The following is a 24,416-nucleotide window of genomic DNA, read 5'->3' on the forward strand; positions in this document are numbered from 1 at the left end:
TTCCGTCCTGGCTGATGCCCTGACCCCCAGCCAGGAGCACTCTGAGTGGGTTTTGCTCTGTGACGTGAGCAGCAGCAGCAGGTGGCAGGGGCCGGGGCGGGGAGAGCTGCTTGCTTTTGGTTTTCGACCCTCATCTTCGTTTCACATGAGTCATGTTACGTTCTGAGCTGAGTAACTGCTGGGGCTATTTTTACTCCAGCTCAGCAAAGCTTCCTTCTCGCTGCTGCCACCGCCACCGCCGCTCGCTGCGGACCCGGGGGCAAAGGATGGGGACATGGTGAGTGGCAGAGGGCGAGGGCAGGGGAAGCAGTGTTTGGGGTGGTGTCAGTGGAAAGGGGGACCGCTGCTCACCTAATCAATTTGGAAACAAAAATAGTGTATGCCTTTTGAAAAACAACAGATGACCTGCAATGTGTGGCATATTCACACACACATACGTATGTATTTATTATACTGGGAGAGGGGAAGGGGGGAGGGAGAGAAATTCCTTTCGAGTGCTATTCACCAGTCTGGAAAAATAAAGAAGGAAAGCAGAACATTTTTTCCTTTCATCAAAACAGGAAAGAGAGGGGGAATGGGGTGGGGAGCAGATCCATAGACATAATGGATGGTTGCCAGTGTAAGGAAATTGTTCCCTTCTACCCTAAACTTGGGGGTTGGGGTGGGGGAGAAATATATGGCAGCATGATCAGAAAAGGCTGCATCCCCTCCTCCCCACTTGAGGAAGTGTGCACACGGGAAAGTGCTGGGAAATCAGTGCCCCCCAGCCTTGCCTTTTCTCTTTGAATCCTGCTCGAGCTGCACATCCGCAGAGATGTGAAATGCCTTTGCCTTCTCCTTCATCTCAAAGCACGGGGCAGGAAGGCACAGCCGACAGGAGCCCTCTCTCTCTCCCCTCTGCCGTTGTCAGGGGCTGGGCTCTGCCCTCTGCATCTGTCTGCATGCTCGTCCCCGTCCCCATCCTCTCCTCTCTGCCAGGTTCCTGCCAGGAATGGGTGAGATGAGGGAGGTGGTGAGGGGCTGGGGGAATCCCTCTGACGGAGAGACAGGCAGAGGGGGTGGTTCCCAGGGAAAGCCTGGCAGGTCCCATCAAACGCCTGCTCCCCAGGTGACACCTTCCCTTTCCGCTGGAGCCGCTGGCTCTGTCAGGGTTTTACTCATCCTTGGAAAGCATTTTCCCTGCCAGTGCCAGGGGCGGGAAGGCAAATTATGCAAGCCCTGGGTACCCTGAGGCTCTGCCTTTCTCCAGCCCCAAATACAAGCACCAAGCTCCGTGCCTGCCTCTGTCTCCTTCCTTTGGCCTCTCTTCTCCTTTCCTCCTTCTTCCTCCACTAAACCAAGCTCAGTCCTTACTCAGGGAAGTCGGGGCAGCTCTCGTGTCAGCCCCTCTGGGGCAAACGCTGAGTAACACAGCGTGAGCAGGGCACAGTAACCCCGTCCTTATCCCCTGGGACAGCCGGGATAAACCCCGCTCGGCCGGGGGCTGCGTGTAACACCAACTCGCCCACAGAGCGGATCTCCGGGTGTAAACGAGGTGTAAAACTCACTCCAGGTGCCTCCTTTCGCTGCCGCAGCGTCTCCCCTCCATTGACGGCTGCGGCAGTCCCAGGGCGTGGGCGCAGGGATTGTTCATCCTCCTCCCGAACCCCGGGACCGGAGCAGCAGCAGCACCTAAGTCAGATACCTTGAGTGGGCGGGCTGACTTCACGTTGGCTGTCAACACCTCCTAATTTCTTTCCATTGATTGTTTTCAAAATAGGACTCATCATGGAGAGGCTGAGACACCTCAGCTGTTCAGACTGAGTCTTGCTTTCCATTGTAAGCCCTGTTTTTCTTCCTGTTGTTTCATAATTCTCTACCTGCCCCCTCCGAAAAAAAAGGTAATAAATTAAAAAAAAAAATCACCCCTCACTCCATGCTGCTGTGGATGGTGATTAGCACGATCATTTTTTCCATCAACACGAGATGAGGGGAGAGCAGCCTTGCAGCAAGGAACTGCCTATTGTCCTCAGACACGTGTGGCTCTCCTCCCTGGTGATAACAGAATAACCAGGGAGATTAGTTCAGCTGTTTGCAGGTTTGAGTGCTGTAGTGGTGGTGAAAGTATTTTAATAAGAAAGTGTTTTAATATCCTGGTGCAGGCTCTTAGGAAATCTTGTTTTGTTGCGGTTTGTCTGCGGGGCCATTGCCAGCTAGCACAGTTGCAACCATATCTTGTCAAGTCATGGTTCTCTAATGGGACATTTTTATGGTCCAGATGCTTCATGTAGCCTCAAAATACCTTCCCAATATATGCCATGGTGGCTTCAAACTCTTAACCTGTGATATCTGGGACACCAATAGCCCCACAGGCCTCCACGCCTACCCCACAGGCCAGGTGAGAGGGAGATCCAGTTATCCCCATTAGTTTTAGGGGTTTGTGGGACACATCTCAAACTAATTCCACAGAAGTAAGAGAATCAAGGGAGCCCCCAGCAGGCTCAAGGCACAGTTTTAGGTGCAAGCACCCCTATCAAACTCAGTGCCCGTGAGACCGACCCCCTCAGTCTAAAGACATCGCTACAGAAAAGTCTCTCCCTGTCTTAAAAACAGAAAAACTGGTGAAGCCTGAGCAGCTTGAGTATCACTTTGCTCTATTTCCAGGCAGGGTCATAGATAGATGATTAGTCAAATTCCAAACATCCTCTTCCTTGCTGTCTGGAGGTTCTACAGGGATTAGCTTTTTGTTTCTGATGTTGAGCTTCTAAAAACTGCCCAGCATCATCCACATGAAAATAAATAACTCTATTTCTATCCCATCTAGCATGTAATAGAGCCGGATATTCAAAAAAAAAAAAAAAAAAGCACACCATATCTCCCCCAAAATCAGGCCCTGCAGCAGCTCTTGTTGCTACCAAGCAAGAAATTTGCAGCACTCCCTGCTGGCTTTCTGCTGAGACCTTCTCCTCTCTGGCAGCAATATCTCTCCCTGCCGAGGAATTTGATCAGCTCTCCCACACACAGGCTGTTCTGTCCTGGCCAGGAAGCCACTACAGCGTGGGGGACTCCCCACACAGGCGGCACCAGGGTGGTGGAGTCACCCCAGCTTATTTGAGGGCAGAGATCCTTAAAAGGTACCTGGGCCTCCAGTGACCCCTTGGGAACCTGAAATACCTAACGGGGTCATGGACATTCAGGACCCAGCTGTCCCCGGAGCCCTCTACAGACATAGAAGGACTTCTCAAATCCTCACCTTTTCCCCTGCTGACTGCCAAGGAGCCCAAGGCTGCAGCATTTCTTTGGCTAGTGCCATTTGGAAAGAGGTGAAATGGACCGAGGCCCTTTTAAAACTCTTTTTTTGAAGCCCTCCACAGATTTGAAAAGGTGTTTCAGCACCCAGGTGGACATCAGGGTTGCAGCTCCACATCACTGGGGGTTAGAGCCAAATTATCATCACTTGAAATGGCTGGTACGCTGCTGGCAGGCCAGGATGGAGAATGAGGGGAATTCTAAGAGTGTCCTGAGGAATTTGGGGTGGGACAGGGCTATCATGGCTGGAGCATCTAAGATAAAGTCTTGTTAAGGTCTCTGGTGGTGGAAATGAGCAAAGGTATGCCTTGCATTTCTACTTCCTCCCTCTTGAGCTCCAATATTGGAACTGAACCACTTGAGACTCAGTTTGAGGGACTCCCAGGACCCTCCTTATCCCTGCACTCAGGCACCTCAGATGGCCTGGGCTTTGGAGCTGACATGGCTCTGACCACCTCTCCAACTGAGGAGAAATCTGCCCACTCTTCTTCTGGGTTAGGGTGAATGAAGGTAATCCTTGTGACCCAAGGGCACCTTGACATGCTGCCCCAGAGGACCCGGGCTATTTATGGAGGACCCCAGTATTCCTTGTGTCCCTGTGCTTCCTGACCAACACCCACATCCATGAGACCAAAACCAGGTTCAGGGGCATAGCTGGCCAAGCTGGGGTGTGCTGTCAGGTGCCTGCTGCAGAGGAGCATTTGGGGGGCTGCCTGCTGCTCAGTTCCAGGGTCTGCCCCTCCTGCACCCGGGCACTTTGGAGTGCTGGTGTGAGACCGTGTGTTTTAGGGAGGGTTGGCTGCAGGAGACTTACAGGCACCCAGAGAGGCTGAGGGAGCATGTGTGATGCTGTGAGATGAGGCCACCGGTATGCCAGTGGGTGTATGTATGTGAGAAGGGAAGAGAGAGGGGGAGAGTGAAGGAGAACACATGGATGCCCAGGGATGTGTGAATGAGACAAAATTTGCACGTAGCTGTGCATGCGAGCGGCTCGAGCAGAAGCGTGTGCGTAGCATAGGAAAGGCAGGGGGGATGCTTGGGATTCAGAGCGAGCGCCTGCCGAGCGCCTGCGGTGCATGACGGTGCAGGAATGTCTCGGTGGATACGAGCCTGCACAAAGATGGTGCAGAGCAGAGATCCCTCCTGCTCGTGCCTGGAGTGTGCGAGTCGGCGCCGGGAGAGCGCTCCTATGTACGTGAGAGGGTGTTTTTTCAATAGGATATGACTCTTTCTTGAACTCACCTGTTAGCAGCCTTACCCTCCCCATCCCTCTCCCCCCACAGCAAATATCTGCTGGCTTAATTTCCCTTCAGATGTTTATTACATCGTGGAGATAATCATGCAGCAAAATACCTCCGGGTGCCACGAGCAACACCAGATTGTCTTATAGCAACGTGTAAATTTCTCTGGCTTCTTTTTTTTCCCCTGCACACAAAGAGATGTGAGATATTAAAGTCATCTCTCTCCCTGGAGCTAGTGGTGTAGCAGGGCAGGGAAGGCAGCGAGTGGAGCTTAGAGGAATGGGCTCCAGACTGAAACAGCGAGAACCTGGGGCCAAAAAAAATAACAAACTACCGTGCCGGGAACTCCTCTCTTCTTATCTCTTGCCGAGGAGGCAGGAATTTCTGTCCCCATTCCTCACGCGATATTAAAGCCACATTACACAGGTTGCTGCAGCATTAGTCATTTTTAATTAATTTATCATTTAAATTAATACACTTTTTATTTTGTCAGTAATACAGTATTTTATTTTGTCAGTAATCCCTCACTAGATTTGTTCCTTGATACCCAGCCAAAGAGGAGGATGGCAAGTTATGCTCCACCCATCTCCTCTCCTTCATAAAAGGAGCAGCCCCGAGTGCCAGCTTAGTCTCTCTTGCAGCTCGCAGAAAATAAAGACCCATCGGCTCACTCGGCCCTCCTGCAATTTTACCTTTTCTGCCTTTTTTTTTGTTTTTCCTTTCTTGTTGCAACAGAGTGCGGGAGGCAGCACCAGTGGCTCCACTTTGAGGCTTGTCAAGGCTCAGCGCACACACACAAACACACACTCACAACCCAGAGCAAAAACATTTGCTCTCACCTGTCTCCAAACCCAAAGCAAACCTCCTGTCCAAGCCAACTCTTGGAACGAGAAGGCACCCGAGCCAGAATCTAATGTAAGGGGAAGAAATTCAATGCACACTGGCAACTTTTCTCTAAAAAACAAGTGGCAAAAAGGAAGAAAAGGAGCATTTTAAGAAGAGGACAACTTAAGGAAGAAGATTTCATATTTTGGATTTCACTCCAAACTTTGGAAAAGTTTTTTTTTCCTTTTAGTTACTATTCTGTGCACCTTCTTCTAAGAACATTGAGACATTGTTACCTGCATGTAAAAGCTTTTACAGATATACATTTTTTTTTAAAGGGAAGAAAACCAAGAGGAAGAATAGCATGTGGACCACCTAGCCAAAGCCACCACTGAAGCATCCCTTGCGCCGAGGGGGACCCAGACTCTGGATGTGTATAATTCCGAGGGACTGCATTTTTTTCCCACCGGGCTTATGAGATAGCGCAGAGGCAAGCGAGTCACCGAGAATTACTTCTGTCTCCCCTCACCACCACCACCACCAGCACCTCCACGTCCTCCTCCAAGGGCTCCCGCGGCTCTCCCACCTCCTCCCGGCTCGCAGGGGACATGGGAACGCGCAGCGCCCTCGATGCCTGAGGCCGGGCGGCCGCAGGGCTGTCTGCGGGAAGCGCTTCCCTGCCGGGGCTCGCCGTCCATGTGCCCGCAGCCGGCGGGGCCTGGAGTCGGGATGAATTTCGGCGTGGTCTTCGCGTTCATCCTCTCGCTGCCCCTGGCCCGCATGGAGGTGAGTTTCCGCCGCGGGCAGCGGGCGGTGCTGCCGAGCTGCCAGCCCCGCGCTGGGCGAGCGCCGGCGGCGGCGGCTCCGGCCCGCAGGTGCGGCGGGCGCAGCCGGGGGCGGCCGGGGAGCGGCGCGGAGCCCGGGGGCGCGGAGCCCGGGGGCGCGGTCCCGGCCCCGCTCCGCGGGAAGGGCTGCGGCGGGAACCGGCCGCGCTAATGGCGGGCAGCGACCGCCGCCCCTCCGGAGGGCAGCGCCCGCTGCAGCGGGCACCTCTCTGGAGCGGGCGCCCCTCTGGAGCGGGCGCCCCTCTGGAGCGGGCACCCCTCTGGAGCGGGCACCCCTCTGGAGTGAACACCCCCTCTGGAGCGGGCACTCCCGTCGGGACAGGCCCGCCAAGGGGGGCTCGCCTGGGAATCCACCCACCCCCGGGTGCAGGGGCAGGGGGGACCAGGCTGAAGCGGCCCCGGTTAATGTGGGAGCAGGAATACTGCTGGCGAGCCCCGGGGAACTCGCAGCTTCCTGCCCTGCCTTGCCCAGGGCTGTCACCCCGGGGCAGGTGCCCTCCTTCCAGCCTCTCACCCCATCCCGTGATTTTGGCATCACGGCAGTGCGGGTACAGCAGGGACCGGGGCCCTCTTGACGCCTCTGGAATAACGCACAGTGTGAAATCCACCCTGGCATTGCCAGGGAGGCAGTGGAGAAAGGGCGTGGGGCTTTGGAAAGGGGAAGGAAGGGGACCGTGTGAGCAGAGGCACGGCACCGACACCGACCGAGTGGCAGGGTTATTCAGCAAGGTGTGTGCTCGGCTGGGGGAAGGGGCGAGAGGTGAGTGTCTGCTGAGCTTCCCCAGTCACACAAGCATCGTGCCCAGCAGTCCTGAATGTGCTGCTCAGGAAGAAGCTGAGCAGAGGTTAAGGGCCAGGTGGTAGATTTGAACAAACACCCCAACCCACTTTGGGTTCCCTATGTGGAAATTGAAGCTTCATCCCCAGCCCTGATTGAGGAAAAGGAGCCCCAAACTCCCAAATCCTTTGACCTCTGCTGTCACATTTCATCATCTGATTGCATGCAGATTGAGGGGATCAGAAAGCCCCTGACATTCCCACACAGCACTCAGTTCCCACTTTAGCTCTACCCAAGATGGCAAAACTGTGGGTTGGATCTGCAGCTTGATTGTCAGGGGCAGGAAATATCCTTCCACCAAAACTTTCCCTTCTTTGTATCATTTTTCTCTTTTCCTTCCTCATTTTTGGGCAGGGTAAGTGGGTGCACCCCTCGTGAGATGGCAAAGAAGAGGTTGGGTGCAAAGCATCATGTCACCTCGCTGTGGGTCCATTTTGCCCTTGCCCCAGCCACAAAAGGAAGCAGTTTGAGCTGTGGGCTACCCAGCTCTGGTCATGCTTGTTTCGAGCAGAGGATGGTATTTCCTCTGTGGATGGCTCAGATCTCTTTCTCCCATGCAGCATAAAACATCAGCTAGGGTTGGCACTGGGGAAGGGTGAAGATGGAAGTGTCTGATCCCAAGGAGCTGTTCCTCAGTTGTCATAATCAGATTGAAATACTGTACAGCTCTATGACAGCTTAGAATGGTTTGGTAATTCTGGCCTGAGGTTTCATGGGAGGAATTGTGATATTTGTCACTGTATGACAGGAGGAGCAAGAACGTTTCTGCTTGAGTAGATGCTTCAGGCTGCAGCCAGTGCTCACAGTTACTCTGAGGGCAGTGTGTTGCACCCTCTGCACCAGGCACAGACAGCACAGCTCCCACCAGGCTGCTGAACCAGAGTCATCCTCAGAAAGGGGCTTGCAGCTCCTCCCCAGCCTTGCCACAGAAAGTGCATGAGGAGCTGTAGCTCCCCAGATCAGCAGAGGCCCTGAGCAAAGAGATGGAGCCTCCTGAGTCCCTCTCCTGCTTTGATCACACCCATCTGGAGCTGGAGGGCCCTGGAGCTCTTCCAGCCGGAGGGAGTACAAGCCTCAGCGGGAAGGTATTTGCCAGTTGGGAAGCGAGGATGCTAAACCCATTTGCATTTGCCCCAGGGGCTGTAATAGTTGCCTTGCAACATTTACAGAGCTGGGCTGAGCCAGCCGTGGTTGTGCCGGGGTGAAGCCCCACTGGCAGCGCTTTCTGGAATTCCCAAGGAATGGGGTGCGGCTGGCCGCTTGCTTATAGCCTCGACCCAGCTCCCCACTGCGTCTTCCTGCTGCAAGGCTCCCGCGTTCTTCCCTAGTCTTCCTAGCACGAGGCAGTGACAAGGACAAAGCAGTGGAAGCTGGGATGGATGACACGTCTGGGGTGAGCTTGTGGAAGAAGCCAGGCGAGCGTCCCTGCCTCCCTCTCACTGTCAGCTGATGTGCAGCAGCAGGAGGGAATGACAGGGCTCCTGTGCTCCTTCCAGTGCTGCTGGTACACAACGGGCCCCGGGGGTGGAAATGTCTCCAGCCCTCGCAGGGGAGGTGTGGGGGGAGTGTGGAGGAGCAGTGGAGTCCCCCTTGAAATGGAAAAAGTGTGGGTAGGTCCGGCTGTATTTTAGGAACACAGACTAGATCAAGCGTTGTTTGATTATTTTAAGAGGGGAAACCATAAGCCGTGACTCCAGGTGGAAGGGGTTCATGTGAAGAGGGCTGTACCTGCTGCAGAGTGCTCTGGCAGGCGTTTGTCAGGGTTCCCCTGTAGCCAGGAGTGGTGCTGGAAGGGTGGAAGCCCTGTGCCGGGGGAGTGCTGGTGGCAGGTGCTGCTGGTCTTGCCCTCTGCCAGGGAATGCGGTGGAGTCTCCCCTCAGGGTCCAAACATCAGCTTCAGAGGGAATTAAAAAATGCTGTTTGTTTGGGGTTTTTGCCTGGCTGATCACTCGTGACCCTGCTGCCAAAATCCCTTGCCATGCTTGGTGTGGAGGTGCTCAGAAAGTTCTCCTCTCCTGGGCAGAGGAACGAATAGGTGGGTACTTCCCTGCCCCTCACAAACTGGTGCTGCTGACACCATTCTGTCCTTCTGTGTGCAGTCACACCAGCTTGGAAAAAGGAACTGGAGGAGTCCTCACCTCAGACAAGTATCCTTGTCTGATTTCTTTGAGCCCTGAGGGGCTGCCTTCCCTGCCGGTTGCACAATCTTTGCTCCCTCCTCCTCCTCTGTACCCAGCAGGAGACACACCTTCAGGCAAGACTGAGAAACCCTCCCCAGAGGGTGCAGACCACAACACTGCCTATTCCCTGCACCAGCTGGGCAGCTTCTGATGGCAAGGGGACCTTTCAGCATCCCTGGTGCTCAAAAGCATAAGCTAGGAAAAAAATTCCAGAGCAAGAGGTGGTGGGGCTAGGGAGGAGACAGATTTTGGGAAAGTGAATGTGTGGGGAGCAGGAACAGGGGAACTGCTGCACCTGCACTTATTTGCAGTGACCAAACAGTGCTGCTGGACATCTGGGAGGAGGGGAGCAAAGCTGATGTGCTGAGAGGCCCCAGTGCAACAGCCATAGTGCAGGCAAGCAGCTGCTCTGCTGCCTTTGTCAGATGTGCCATGGCCCCTCAAGCACCAGCAACCAGCACAAGAAAGGGAACGTCCCCGCCAGGGGATCGGCAGATTGGGGGGTGCCCTTGCGACTCGGGGGAGAGTCAGAGTCAGGAACTGGGGAGCAGAAGGAGGGAGGGAAGAGCAAACTTTCTTCTAAGAATTCAGGGCCTCGCAAGAATACAAGGCCAGGCCTTGGGGCACTTGACAGCCAGCCAAGAGTCCATTGAGACAAAAGTCTTCTTTGATCTGCCGCACAGTTAAAAAAGGAGATTGTTAACCTGTGTTAGACAAATAACTCCAGAGGAGCTGCTGAGCAGGAAAAGCACCAGCTGCTTGGGCTGGTCTCTTGGGGATCCCACCTCTCCCAATGCTCCTCTACCTTCTGACCCCATGGGATTAGGTGGAGGTGATTGATGGACCTCTGCTTCCCTGTGTCTCATCCCACAATTGCCCCAGCCCGGGTGTGTGCAGTGCTCCCTCTCAGAGCCTCCCAGGCACAGGGCTGGGGCAGGGGCCGGAGGCATGGCTGTTCCCTGTGACAGACCTCAGAGGGAGCAAGGACAAGGCATGCAGCTCAGGTTTGCTGCTGCTCTTAGGCCAGCCTTGGCCTTGGTTTACAAGGGTAAGGTAAGGAGCTTCACAGGCTTGCAGTTGTCACTGGCAGAGTTGCCTTACAGTGATGGGGGAGGAGGACAGGATTATGAGCCGTGTGGGCTGGTGTTACACCATAGCCAGGCTGGTAGTATCTGCAACAAGACAAAATTGGCATCTAAAATTGCTGCCGTGAGCAGGGAGTGGAGCTTATTGCTACAGGCAGTCACCAGAAGCACGGCTCCTGAGGGCCTGCATTTTCAAGCCCTGATTCATATCTGCTCCTCCTGCTCAGTTAGCAAGGTGACACCTCCCAGCTCGCTTCCAAAGTTGCCGAGTCTGAGTCTCGTAACACCTGCCCACGCTCTCCCCCCAGCAAGTGCCAGAGTTTAAAATAAAGTTCCATTTCCTACATGTATTAAGTGTCAGGAAGGTCCAGAGGCATCCGTGCAGAGCAGCATTTGTACACAAACGCATTTGGCTGACAGGTGCAAACATTGAAAGCCTGCAATTTCACCACCCAGCACTGAGCTCTGACTGCAAGTACTGGGAATTGCAAATCATCCTTCTTCCAGTAAATGTGTGTGGCACAAGGCAGGGAAGTGCTGCAGAGCCTCTCCAGCACCGAGCTGTTGGTCCCTCTCTTCCTCACACAGCAGGAGATGTCAGAAGGCATCTTCATTTCACAGCTATTCAGTGATCCCTGAATTATACAAGTCTCTCTCTCGCTGTGCATTCATCACTGATGCTGCTTCCCCCTCCCTCAGAGACTGAGGAAGTAATGCCTGGGGATGTAATATCTGCTTTTTGCTGCAGGCAGACAGCCAGATCTGTGGTGAGATGTGGCAGTGACAGGGATGGAGCGGGGCAGGAAAGCTCGGTCTGACTGAAGCTGTCTGGTGGATCTGGCTGTGAGAGGTTTAGGACATGGGTGTTGTCTGCTCTGCAGCTCTCTTCAGGAGGTTTCTGAACCTCCTTGGGCTGCAGCAACCTTCACATCACTGCATCCCAGTTAAAGTTATAGTATTAGAGGGTGGTCTGGCAGGGCTGAGGAGGGGGCACTCCTGTTGTCCTACTATGGAAGCAAACAGTGGGTGGCCAAGGACAGGCACGTGTGAGAGAGTGCCAGGCTCAAGCAGCCATCCAAAAGTGGCTGCAGGTTTGAGCCAAAGCCCTCAAGGTTTAAAGCCAACGTTTAGCCACCTGCCTGGTGGCTTTTCTCTGCTGCAAACGGAAGGAAAATGTTCTGCACTGAACACAGGCAGGGAGGGAATAGCTGTACAGTAGGAGGACCACACACATGCCACCAACTGTCCATAAAAACCCGCACGAAAATCCCTGCGCTTCACAGGCACACAAGCCAAGCTCTCCTCTCAGTTACAGGGACATGTGGAGGGCTGTGCCTCAGACATCGTCCAGCACCCGGCTGAAAGAGCAGCTTTTCCGCTTGAGTAGCCCTGAATGAAGAGAGCTGGGAGCTAAGCAAACACTTTGGCCAGTCCTTTCCTCTGTCTCTTTTTCCAGTCTTTCGGAAGTATGTTTTAATCAGCACTTACTTTCCCACACCCCTCCTTTGTACTCTTATTAAGTGCTGTCACTGGGGCCCGCTCTAGCCTAGTGCCAGAGTAAAATTCCCAGGAGACTGATGACATTGCACCTGCCTGCTCAAACTCTGTATTTGGCCCATTGTCTGATGTTGCTACCCCTGCTTACTTAAGGTTTTTTCGTGCTGGTGTGCAAGGACATCCAAACTCCTATATGTTTCTTCCTCCAAATCAGCTCCTCAGCCCATCACCTCCCCGCAGCTTTTGTCATTTCACCTGCGGGCTCACGCTGGGGCAGCCTCAGCCGCCAAGGTCAATCTTCATCTCCACCCCTGCCTTTTTTTTTTCCTTAAAAAAGAGTATGCAAATGATTTATATTATTGGGCCTCTGTGGTTTGAAAACACACGCGCTCGCACACGCACACACACACGATAACTGACAAAGCCCGTGAAGGAGTTTCATAACGGAGGGAAATATTAGGAAGGTTTTATCTGATAGTGTAAGGGAAGTCTGTTAAAACGCCTTTACTGCAGGCAGCAGGAATGAGAAGCCACCTGGAGAAGTCATACACCACCGGAGAAGGAAGCCTTGCTGGCTGCTTGCAGAGTGTCCAGGACTCTGCTGCACAGCCTGGGTATTTTTGGGCTTTTTTAGTGTCCCGACAGCTTTGTAAGAGGCAGCAAGAGGGTCTCTCTTGCTTTTGCTTAGGTTTCAGGTTCATGTTTTCATGAGAATAAAGCTCTTGAGGTTTCAAAGCCAGTGCAAGACAACGCACATCTTTGCATTTTGCTGGTTCTGTCGTGTCTTCCCCATGCTTGATTCCCTGCTCCTGCTCCGTGATACAGCCAGGACTTGCAGATCATCTCTCTAATGCTTGTTTCTCCCCTTCTTTTGTTTTTGTTGTCTGGCAGGGGGACCCCATACCCGAAGATATTTATGAGATTTTGGGTGGCAGCTCAGTGCGCTCCATCAGTGACCTCCAGCGTGCCCTGCGGATAGACTCCGTAGGTAAATCTCCTCTTCACCAAACACTCCTCTATTTTTAATTAAGTCTTTGTGGGGGGAGGGGCTGGGAGGGGATAGTCTGTTTTTCAGCAGGCACACTATCAACAGATTTCATTATAAATGTAGGAATCACTCAAGAGCCAAGACCTGCCTGTTTACAGACTTAGTCCCCCTGAGACTTATGGGAGTTAGAGGCAACTAGATGCTTTTTTAGATCTCCTAACTGTCTGGACACTGGCTTCCAAAAATGTTAGGAGATGGGCAAGGTGAGTGCAAGGAACTGAGATCCCCATTCTTCACCCTGAGAGATGCTCAGTCAGCGGGGCTTGAATTGGACAAGGATCAGTTTAGGAGGCTGCAAAATGGGAGGTGGAAATAGGGTGACAGAAGAGGAATAGGCTGAGTGGGCTTCCAGGTTTGGCACCCACAAAAGGCCCTGGGCTCCCAGAGGCCCTTAGGATAAGAGCAGCAGAGCACGTGTCCATGGGTGAGCTACGGGGCAGGGGCTAAGTCAGGGTAGCGTCGCTTCACCTCCTGCCCGTAGATAAGAGCTCCGGGGGCTGCAGGGCCTCGGGGTCACTTGGCCAGGGCTGGCTGCAGGGAGCAGCAGGAGCAGCGAAGCGTGGAGGGGTCGGCACGTGTGGGAACTGGAGCACGCGCCACGGCGGCTGGGCTGGCCCAGGAATTTATTTATAAACGGTCTCTTCAGAGCAAATTCCTTTCTATTCTAACCCTGCTCCCGCCCGTCGTCCCCCAGCCCCCCCAGCTCGACTTCTCTCTCGTGTTTTGTCTGTTTTGAGCTTTGTAATCCTTGCCGAGACACTATCTACGGGGGAACAGAATTTCCTGCTTTTGTTTCCTATGCCAGTCCAACCACTGGCGCAGTCTCAAAAGCATTCCCGCTGCCTTTCAAAACGGCCCTGGAGGGGCAGGGGGGAAAGCAAGGGGGAGGGCACCAGCTGCGTTCAGCTATTGTTTGTCTTAGAAAGAGGCGACCAGGCTCCCCACCACTGCCAGGGCCACTCCCTGCCCTCACCAGCTCCCTCCTCCTTGTCCACGAGCCACACAATGGGGCAACTTCCAAAATTAGCCCTGCTGGATTGTCCCAGGCTGGTCCCCCCACCTCCAAATGTCTTCAGTACTGATCCAGAGTGTAGAAGGACAACCTGGAGGAGGGAGGGACGTGGTTCTCAACAGATTTGTTTTGTGTCAACAGTTGTTGCTATTTTTTGCCCCCGTTTCTCTCCTCTCATCAACTCAATTTGTGCACCAAAGGCAGCCCCCACCTTCATTTGATGAAATGCCACAGGATGGAGGGGTGGGCAAGGAGCAGCTGAGAAGATGCATCCAATCTGTCATGGACCAGTGTCTAAGGAACAGATACATCTCTATCGTAGCTATTAACCAGCCTCATGATTAAGAAATAAAATGGGCTTATCTGGTTGGCTCCAGAAGCACAGGGGATGAGAGAAGGCTGCAGAGCTTTGAGTCACTGGTTTCACTTCAGGTGCCAGATAGGAAAGAGTGGTCAGGGAAACAAAAAGTGGTGCTGTGAAGCTGTTTCTTTGTTTCACCCCGTGGCTCTCATCTGTTCCCAGGTACTCACTGAGGAGCATTGACATTCTCTTGCCCTGTGAGGAATTAGCAAATTAGTGTGTGAGCAAAATAATCCCAAAGTGGCTGGAGCTATTCTCTGTGCTGTCTGAGCACCCTGTGTGTGTCACAGCTGCTTCCCTCCAGTCACTGCACAAGGAGCCAGGATGAGGCAGTTCCAGGAGGCAGATGGGCTGAGATAGTGCTCTCCTGACCTTGGGCACTACTGCAGACCCAGCAACAGAAGTGTGTACAGTGGGAGTTGTCTCCTTGACTGTGGCTGCCCACAAAGCAGTGGCTACCCATGTAAACCAGTCATACAGACACCTTCCCTAGTCCAAAGAGAACCACAGGCCATTCTAAAGTGTGATCCACCAGTTCTCATTTTGGGAGTTTGCCTGAGGGCAAGACCAATGGTGCCTAGAATTGATCACACCTTTCCAGCCACTTTAAAGGGTGTCTGTCCATCCACCTCACATGTAGATGTTGACTGCTCATTGACAGGCAGATGATTCCTGCCTTTTGAATGCAGTCTCTGTGCACCCACCCCAAATCTGTCAGCAACTGCTTGAGACCTGAGCAGGGAGCAAAGTCCCTGCTTCCCTTTATGAGAGGGCTGCACTAGGGCAGGGCTGAGGAAGAGGAATGGGACATGATAGGTAAGGGAAGTCTGCTCCACCACACATCTGATAAACAGAGATCTTCCACTGGCCCCTAATTCCCTTTAAGAAAATTGCTCCCTGGATGCTGACGTCCATTCAGTTTCCTTCAGCTGCTAAAGCAGGTTAGAGAAGGAAAGAGCTGTGGCTGGGTGGGAGCTATCTCCGAGCGCAGCCATTGTCCCGAGCTCAGGAGGGGCTGCGTGTTGGAGTGCTCCATGGGGATTATGGGCATTTCTCTATTCAGCACTTCCTATGGGAAAAAGCAGTGGGGTGGGAGGGAACCGCTCAGGGCTGGCCTGAATGCTATCGGTCTTCCTCTCCCATCGCCGACTGAACCACCTCCAGATCCTGCCTCTTACCTTAGAGTAATCTGGAGGAAAAGTAATTTTAACTTTATTTTTCTGTTTTTCTGTCACAAAACTTCTCTAACCTAGAGCACCTGAGGTGAGCTAGGAGAGAGAAAGGAAGCACCCCACCTACCACCCATTCCCCCCTTCACTTGCCCTCTCAGCTCCCAACTCTCCCAGTCCCAAGCCATCCCAGCAAGGCACCTCAGTGTTTAATACCAAGTGTTCTGCTTGTCCCATCTGGTCTTTGATCCCCTTTGGTGTTATCCTGGTCTCAGCTGGCCGATCTGAATCCCTCTTCAACTCCTCTCTGACACCAGAAATTCCTGACACAAGCCTTATCTTTCTTGAGCTGGAGTTTTCCTCTCCCAGATCTGACTAGGGTCCCCTCAGTCATGATAGGCTTGTTGCTCTGAGCTGCCTAGTCTGAGCAAAGAGTGTCTGTGCCCCAGAACAGCTGTGACCTTGCTTGTGGATTTACACCTAGCATGACGTCCTGGGTCCCTGGCTTATCCCATGTCCCTGCACTTTGCGTGGTGATCTGAGCACAAGTGCCTGCTGTCTTCTCCTGCCTCTACCTGGTGCTATTAAGTCATGTCTTCCCCTCTGCAGAGCAGGACAGCTCGAGCCTGAACCTGAATGCATCTCAGCCTGATCAAAACCCTGTGGTCCTGTCTCGAGAGCGACGAAGCCTAGGTGAGCTGGGGGTCTTGCACCTTGTGATTGTTGGGGAGCAGCCGTGGGTGAGCAGCTATGGGTGCTCCAGATATCTGTCTGAGATACAGATGTAGGGGTGGAGGTTATAGTGCACCTGTGTGTGTGGAAACACACACAGGTGCACTATAAAAAAATGAGGGTCTGGGCCTGGAGTGGGAGCAGGGTGTTTCACCCTGGGAGGGCAGGAGAGGGAGTCTGGACTTCTGTGCACTGCTCTGTCTTAAATCCTGATGGTGCTTGTTTGCTCTAAAGTGTCATCTGCTGTCTGGGCTGCAGTGAGAAGCATCACTTACTGGGGCTTCCTCCACAGGGCATGGCTCTGTACAGGGAGAGAGCCAGAGGGGTGGGAGAAAGAGAAAGAACATTCGTGTGTGCTTGTGCACGTGAGAGCCATCTGGGGCCCTTCACTTGCAGCAGAGGTGGCTGTGGCAGGGTGGTGGCAGCTGCAAAGCCCATTTCACCCCGTTTCTCTCTTGTCCCTGTGTAGATGCTCTGGCAGCAGCAGAGACGGCTGTCCTGGCAGAGTGCAAGACACGGGAGGTGGTCTTCGAAATCTCCCGCACCATGGTGGACAGCACCAACGCCAACTTCGTGGTGTGGCCGCCCTGCGTGGAGGTGCAGCGCTGCTCCGGCTGCTGCAACAACCGCAACGTGCAGTGCCGCCCCACGCAGATCCGCGTCCGGCCCGTGCAGGTGAGGCACCCGCCCGCCGCTGCTCCCTCCTCCTGCCGCCCAGCAGAGCTACAGGGCATTGTCCCCATCTGCAGCTCCACGCCGCGGCCATCCCTGTGCCCCAAAACCACACGCGGGCAGGGCTCGGGTGCGGGGCTCATGCAGCCATCTGTGCCCTCTGTGTGGCCATGCAGAAGCGTGGGTGACCTCCTTGCCAGCTGCTGGAAGGGCTGGTGCTGTCCAGCAGCTGGGGACTGTCACCAGGCAGAGCTGCAGGGCACTGTCCCCATCTGCAGCTCCATGCCTTCCTGTGGCTCGAGGAGGCCTGTCTGCTGTGTTAGAGCAGAAGAAACAGGGTGCTTTCATCGTGGGAACTGGTTTGGATGCAAAAAGAGGAGGGTTTGCAGTGTCAGTCTCCATCCCCCCACTGCTGCTGCAGCAGCTTCTTTCCAAGATGTGCGCTGGAACAGCTTCTCTTTCTCAGCCCACAGTTGCCTCCTGACCTGCTCCATCAGCCAGCAGACACCTGACAGCTAACCTCTTGCTCTGATCGTCCCCTCACAGCTACCAGTGATCTCCTCACAGCTTCCTCCTAGACAGCTTGTTTAAAAATAATATTCATCCCATACTAATCCTCTGCCTGAGCCATAAGAGACTCCCCCAGGCAGGCAGCAGAGGTTGGCTGGGAGAGATTGTATTCACACACAGCCCTTTTCATCAGGAAATTCCTTTCTCAGAAAAGCCAGGCTGAATGAGGAAAAAATGGGGGGGAGCAGGAGTTGTTTTTCTGGAAAAAAACAAGTGAGAGGTCAAAAGCCAGCCTGAAAAAGTGACCTGGAAATGGTTTCTTTGAGGACAGAGGTCTCTCTATTGTTTGGCTGGAAGTGTTTGTCTAGCAGGCAGCGTGTGGTCTGAAGCGTGTGGAGTGGGCTTTCAAGGAAAGATAAACAGCCTGGCTGCTTTGGCGCTGGCTGAGAGATGCTGCTGGGGGCAGTGGGTTTAGAGGAATTCCATCCCAGATGCACAGCAGAGTGAGTATTTATAGCTTATGGAGCACTTCAGGCACCGCAGACTTGTTAGATAAGCTGAGTGGGGTCAGGCCTGGTTGATGATGAAGTGGGAGGACCCCCTAGAAAGCTTGTGCCCTGTGGTGGGATGTGGAGCAATGAGTCTTCCCTCTGAGTCAGCACTGGTGGAGAGTCCGGGGGAATTTCCAGAGCACTGCCTTTCCTATGAAGAGCCGAGGGCTTCAGTCCTGCGAGTTATTAAAGAGCTTGAGACAAATTCAGGCAGGCCTCAGCAGGGCTGGTGAGGCTGTGTTAGCTTGCTTCAGACCTGAGTTCTTCTCCTTTTGCCCTTCCTGTAGGTTCTGTGGGAATTATCCTGGTTGTCTCAGGTCTCCACCATTGCATCTGTCAGAAACAGGCTGGCATGTCCTGCATGTTCCATGTTTCTGTCTCTGATCAACCAGTCATCCTGCTTAATCTCTGGCAATGGTTAGGATCAGGGGAACCAACCAGAGACATCCAAACTTGCCTGGTCTGGGTCTGTTCTGCTGCCATGTTCAGAATTATCTCCCATATACACCACCTCTGAGTGAGTCTGTGTTTGAGTTTTGAGTTTGAGTTTTCAGCTTGAACAGGGCTCTGTGAGCAACCTTCTGACCCTTTAGGAAGAAAGCTAGGAGTAAAGTGCACTGACACTGACTAATTTTACAGAGTGGGAGCCGTGGCTGTACTAATCTCCTGCTGGCCTTCCTCTTGCAAATAGGTGAACAAGATCGAGTTTGTCCAGAGGAAGCCAAAATTCACAAAAGTCGTTGTGCCTTTGGAGGACCACGTGCAGTGTCGGTGTGAAGCTGTGTTCCGACCGCCCCCCAGGAATATCCGTCCAGGGCCACGGGAACAGAGACGTAAGGATCTTGGCATTGGTAGAATGAAGGGAGGTGTGAGAAGAGGGGCTGGGGAGAGAGAAAAGAGACCTCCACTGGTTTCAATCTGCTTAGCTCCAGTAAATCCCAAGGGCCTTCACTGGTTTATACCAGCTGAGGGACGTATCCCAGGATGTCTGCCTGCCTGGAAGGGGCTGAAACAGAGGGGAAAGAAGGAGGGGAAGGTGAGAGGTGAGGGGAAGGGCATGGTGGGAAAAGGGAGAGGGCAAAGATTGTGGAGAACAGAGGACAAGGAACAGAAGAACAGAAAGAGGCCTTGTGGTCCTGCTGTTGCAGAGCTCTTTGTTGACAGTGTGTGGAGAAGGATATTTCAACAGGAGCAGTCTGCCCCTGGCTGTACAGACACTCTCCCCTCTGTTTTGGCAGGCTTGTCCCCGGCATTCACCACAGCCGCTGTCTCACAGAGGCGGCGAGTACGCCGGCCGCCGGCACAGAAGAGGAAACATAAGAAGTACAAGCATGTCAACGATAAGAAAGTGCTGAAAGAAATCCTCATAGCATAGAAGTGCTGGCAGGGGAGAGAGAGCACAAGGCAGGTAACAGCGAGCTGCTTTTCCATCCAGGAGAGATGTCCTCCTGGGACATGGCATCTCAGACCCTTCCCACACCGCTGGCCATTCGTTCTGTGTGGGGCTGCTGCAGGACAAAACCTGGGTTGAAGGAGGAGGCAGAACTAGGTTGGGTGCCAACATGTGCATTCTATTTATGGAATTAAGGCTCTTTGCAAAGTTGGAATGATCATGCTGCAGCCATCCTTGCTCCCAGGCCCCGCCCTCTCCTTTCTCTGCCTCCCTTTCAGGCAGAGAACAAGCCTGGCTTCTCCCTACACCTAAATCCCCTCGGGGTCCAGGTAATTCATCTCCTCTGTGGAGCAACTCCTGTTCTAGTTTCTCTATTGGTTCTCCATTGAAAACAGAGAATTAATGTTGCTCTAGGGAGCCCTTTTCCTTTTATTTCCTTACTTGAGTTGGCAGAAAGACCGAAAAGCAGCAACACTTTTGGTTCATCACTCTCCTACAGGGAAGCCTATGTGCATGAGAAAGGTCATACCAGGGAAAAGGAGAACTGGAATCTCTGGCAAGAGATCTGGACTTTGTCAGGCCAGCATCTGATTCTTCTCTCCATGACTTATGTAAACAGGAGTAATTCCCTCATCACCAGAAGAATTTGACTGGTACAAGCGAAAGGAGGCTAAGCCTTGGTTCCCCATGAGAGGAAGAGGTGCAGAAAAGAGGGAAAGAGTAGTCAGGGTGCAGAATGGTGGGAGCTGGATTGTGACACAGCTTAACAGGGAGAGCCCTGGCCCACAGCTCAGCAGTTCCAGCTCTGCTACAGCCACTTGAATAAGCCTGGGCCACCACTTCACATTCACTTCCCCTCACCCCAGGAGAGGGGACAGCAGGCTTCCGTATGTGGCAAATCAGGAGCAGGGGACAAGGGGCACCGAGCAGTGACTTGAGACTGGGATTCCCACGCTTAGCACTATGAGGGCTCTGATTGTCCCAAGATTCTCCTGGGCAGCCTAAAGTTCCCAGGGTAGAAATGATGCATACCCATGCAAATCTCAGCTCTTGCTCAAGCTGTTCAGGGGAAAAAAATAGAGGAGGTCAAAAGTCCTCCCAGGCTTCTAATCTGGCTCTTTGGCATAAATATTTCCAGAGGAGAAAAGGGGATAGGAGGGGAGTTGCAGGGGGCAAAAGGTTACATTTTCTAATGCTGTGTCTGGTTTTGTTTCACTTCCAGGTTTATTTAATATAATTGCTGTATAGCCCCCATGGGGTCCTTGGAATGATAACTTTTCCTCTTTGTCCATCTGCCTCGACGTCTGATTCAGACGGCAATTGGTGCTTCCCTTTCCATCAGTGGACCTTCTCCCACCAAAGCCTCCCTCTCATTTATTAGCATAATTTTAAAGTTTAACACACACACACACTAAAGGACAAGGATGACCTACATATATATATGAGAAAAGAACAAAGTACAAATAAAACCGTGAATGCCGACAGCCACAACTTGGGATGAGAACAGGACAATTCCTTCCCTGCTATGGAGGACAGGATGGAAAATGTGAAAAGGAAAGCGGGTCCAATTTCTTCCGAGAAAAGGAGAAAAACAGATGGACAGAGGCCAGAAGGGGAATATTCTCCCTTTCCTTCACGCTTCTGGTAAGGCTGGGAGGGGCCCAGCTGAGATTTACTCTTGCGTTGGACCTACCTTTTGGCAGCAGGCAAATCTCAGACTGCGAGCGGCGACCAATGATGGAAAATGCACTAAGGACGTTCATCGCCCTACCTGGACAGATCTATATTTTTAACGTGCGTGTGTATATTTTATTTTTAAAAAGAAAAACCAAAATGACTATGGTATATAACATCTCGGGGAACAGAACAAAAAACAAAGCCAAATGCATTCCCCCATTCCCTCTTTTCCCTGTTCCTGGTGCTGACTGGAAGGTGTTTGGATCGTGGGGAAGGAGCAAGAGGTGGCAGAATCGTCTCCATGCCCTCGGCCCCTGCCAAGGAGAGCCACCTTTGCACATGCTGGTGGAGAAATCAACGTTCCAGGCTCGGATTCAAATTATTTTTTAAATTCACTCTGGATGTGTGCGTGTGTACATGTGTGTGTGTGTGTGTATATAGATATGTACGTGTGCATGTGTGTGCGTGTGTATGTGTATTTATACATACATATATAAATATATATATATATATGTTCTTAAATGGGTTTCATTCCCCAGTGGCAGGAAGCTCAGAGGCACGTGGGTGCATCGGCCTCGCTGGGATGGCAGAAAAGCACACTGTTACTGCAACGTGCCTGCGAGGCCAGGGCCAGGGCCAGGGCCAGGGCAAGCAGAGGCATCATCTGATCTCTCTCTTTCTTGTTACCCTTTTCTCTCACTCTGCACCAACTCCCCCTCCCCAGCACAACTTCCTTGCAGGAGGTGAAGTGGCACCACAACAAGACCAAGGACAGTCAAACTTAGAAGCATGACAATCTCAGTGAGCTGTCCTTGCCTGCTCTGTGGTCTTGAAAGCAGAATCATGTCATTCCCATAAGGTCTCTAACCCCTTCCTGGATGTCCTGCACTCTATGCCTCCACTAATCTTTCCCTGCCAATGTTCCCAACCCACTTAGCTTGGGAGTTGATCCACGATGTGGACAGCTCTGTGTAGGTATAGAGAAAGAAATGAGGATGGTCTTCACAGCTGGCAGCAGCCGTCTGAGACAGAAATGAGCTCTTCTAAGTGAGGAGGACTCAGAGAACAACTGGAGGGTCAGTTGCAGAGTTCCTCCTGGGCCACTGCCTGTCTTCGAGGAGGGAGGAGGACTGTGTGGGCAAGGGCTGGTTTTGCACAGGTAATAGTCAGTAACCATTAGCAGAATTGTTCCATATGATGGGAATTCCCAGCATCACCTTGGAGTCAGGGTCTTGGGTTGTGCTGTGCTGGGTGCTGCATACATGAAGAAAATGCCTGCCCAGAGCAATCACATGGCACTTCTCCCCTCACACACACACCCCTGTTGTGGGGTAGAACTTTGGAGGGCGATGGGGAAAGTAGCCAAAGCCACAGACTGGGAGCTGTTACAAGTTGTGGAGGGAGCCAGTCCTCACCTCCTGCAAGCCCAGAGCACTTCTCATACCACTGCCAAGGCAGCACGTTGCTCCCTCCCTCCAGCCCAAAGCCCTCAAGTCTTAAGACACTTTCTTACCCTGTTCCAAAATCTGTTTCTTTTGGTTTGTCAGTATGGCGAGGTTTTATCTTATTTTAAATTTTTTTTGCTTTTTTTTAATGTAATGTTAATTTATACTCAGTACTGTATTTAAAGTTGTAAAAAAAAAAACCAAAAAAAAAAAAAAAGGAAATCACCTCTTGAACAGCATTTTCTCTTTCTTTTGTGAGCTGAATGAAAAGCAGAGGCCAAACCAGCTCACTGCAGGGCACAGCAGGATTTCCAGGGCCTCTCCAGGTTCCTTTCCAGGACACTTGTTCTGAGATTGCAGAGAGAAGCAACCAAAGCTGGGAAAGTCCTGAGAGCCCATGCACAGCCCTGCCCATGGCCAGCCATGCTGTGCTCCTCCTTCCTCACTTGGGCTGGTTTGAAATGACTCAGGTGCTGGGATTTTTGTCTTGGAGAGGTCCCCTTCTCCTCAGCTGCTCTGCTAGGACACCCGGCCAGAATTTCCCTGTGCTTTCATCCCATCTCCGGATTCCTCTGCTTTGAAGGGCTTGGGACAGTGGGTGCTGTTTACACTTCCCAAAGCTGTACAAACATTTGGCCCCTTCCCTCCTTAGTCACTTTGTCTAGACAACAGCAGTCCTTCCCTTGGTCAGAGAGGCCGCTGCATTTCCCTTTCCTCCCAGCAAGGGAGGTCTCACACATCTGCATTTGGGGGCCATGTTGTGGGGAGCAAAGGCAGGTCCTCCCCTGTGCCTCGATTTTGGCATCCCCCAGCACAGGCACAGCACCCTCAGTCCATGGCTCATCGTGAGGAGCACAGACCCCAGCAGAGACTTGTGCTGCAGTGGTGAACCTGGGGACAGCAGTGTGTAGGAGTAATCCAGGATGTCCTTAAAGGACAAGCTCAATGCTCACAGGTGTGCACCTTGCTGGACATGGTTCATTTTGGGGTGATGGCCTGTTTTCTCAGATCCCCCAAAGAGAGGGAGTAACGGTGAGCTCTATCTACCCCAAAGAATGAAAATACGGGCAAAATCGCAATCCCCACTTTGATTTTCAGAGGATAATTCAGGGAAAAGAAAGATTTTTGTCAGGAGACTTCTTTGGGCTTGAGGGCTTGTCAGCAGGGACTTTGAGAAAAAAAGGGTGCAAGGAGGGGTACAAGGCAAAGGAAACATGGGAGCACCATCCTGGACTGGGGAGTGGGAGGAAGGGCTTGGTGTCCCAGGGTCCAGCACACTGCCTGTCCATGGAGGTCCCCAGGCAGCCCCATTTGCAAGTGCAGCCTGTGCTTTTAACAGCTTGGAACTGGTGCTGAAAGGCTGTGAGCCCTGGCACCTGAAGCCACGCTCTGCCTGGTGTCTGTCACCCCTGGTGTCTGTCCTGGGGCTTGTCCAGGGACTTGTCCAGGGGCTTGCTGAGGTGCTTCTTGCTCACCACAGCAGCCTGGTGCACATCCAGCACAGCTCAGCGTGGAGCACAGGAAGGAGGGACCTGTGCCACTTCTCAAGGCTGGAGCAGGTGGTTTACACCCACCCCACAAAGCCAGGCTTTAATCAATCCTGGAAATAAATTTTAATAAAGCCAGGAAATAAATCCTGGCAGCATCTGCTGGAAACTGTCTCCTGCAGCTTGGTGAACCCAGTGCTACAGGTGATCTCAGATGTGCCAGGGAGTTTTGGCAACTGTCTCTGGTTTAATTGCTCAACTGCTACTTTACCTAAAGGCCCAGTCTTGGATATATCATTCAACAGGAGGTTCATCTTTTGGTGGAGAAGACACATCCATCCTTCCAGGCAGGGGAGAGAGGCTGCAGCAGTGGATCCCCCTGTGATAGCACAGCTCCTGAAAGCAGCACAGAGATGGGAGAGCAAGGCTGGGGGTATTCAGGCACAAGAAGCAAACCCCTGTGTTCTAGAGCCAGACTTCCTGGTTTTTAGATGGACAGTTTGCAACACTAAATCTGTCTCATGGTTAAATGAAGTGAAAAATCTCTTTGCAAGAACAGA

The 24,416-nt window shown here is 52.7% G+C and overlaps 1 protein-coding gene across 1 annotated transcript; it reads left to right on the top strand.

Annotated features, from left to right (window-relative positions):
• The first annotated feature begins 219 nt into the window (after positions 1–219).
• Positions 220–21,446, top strand: PDGFB (platelet derived growth factor subunit B). Its single transcript, XM_036401529.2, has 8 exons — positions 220–277; positions 5,265–6,140; positions 12,691–12,787; positions 15,999–16,082; positions 16,591–16,796; positions 18,546–18,687; positions 19,093–19,262; positions 20,470–21,446. The coding sequence occupies exons 2-7, from the start codon at positions 5,985–5,987 to the stop codon at positions 19,227–19,229; spliced, it is 822 nt and encodes a 273-aa protein (XP_036257422.1). The 5' UTR covers positions 220–277; positions 5,265–5,984; the 3' UTR covers positions 19,230–19,262; positions 20,470–21,446.
• The last annotated feature ends 2,970 nt before the right edge of the window (positions 21,447–24,416 follow it).

The sequence above is a fragment of the Molothrus ater genome, chromosome 5 (genome assembly GCF_012460135.2).
Source record: "Molothrus ater isolate BHLD 08-10-18 breed brown headed cowbird chromosome 5, BPBGC_Mater_1.1, whole genome shotgun sequence".
Lineage (NCBI taxonomy): Eukaryota > Metazoa > Chordata > Aves > Passeriformes > Icteridae > Molothrus > Molothrus ater.

Excerpts from the sequence above, each read along its gene's own strand:
- PDGFB (XM_036401529.2), top strand. The coding sequence starts at position 5,985 with ATGCCTGAGGCCGGGCGGCCGCAGGGCTGTCTGCGGGAAGCGCTTCCC. Across the intron at positions 12,788-15,998 it reads CCTGCGGATAGACTCCGTAG|AGCAGGACAGCTCGAGCCTG; the intron begins GTAAATCTCCTC and ends TCCCCTCTGCAG. Across the intron at positions 18,688-19,092 it reads AGGGCCACGGGAACAGAGAC|GCTTGTCCCCGGCATTCACC; the intron begins GTAAGGATCTTG and ends CTGTTTTGGCAG.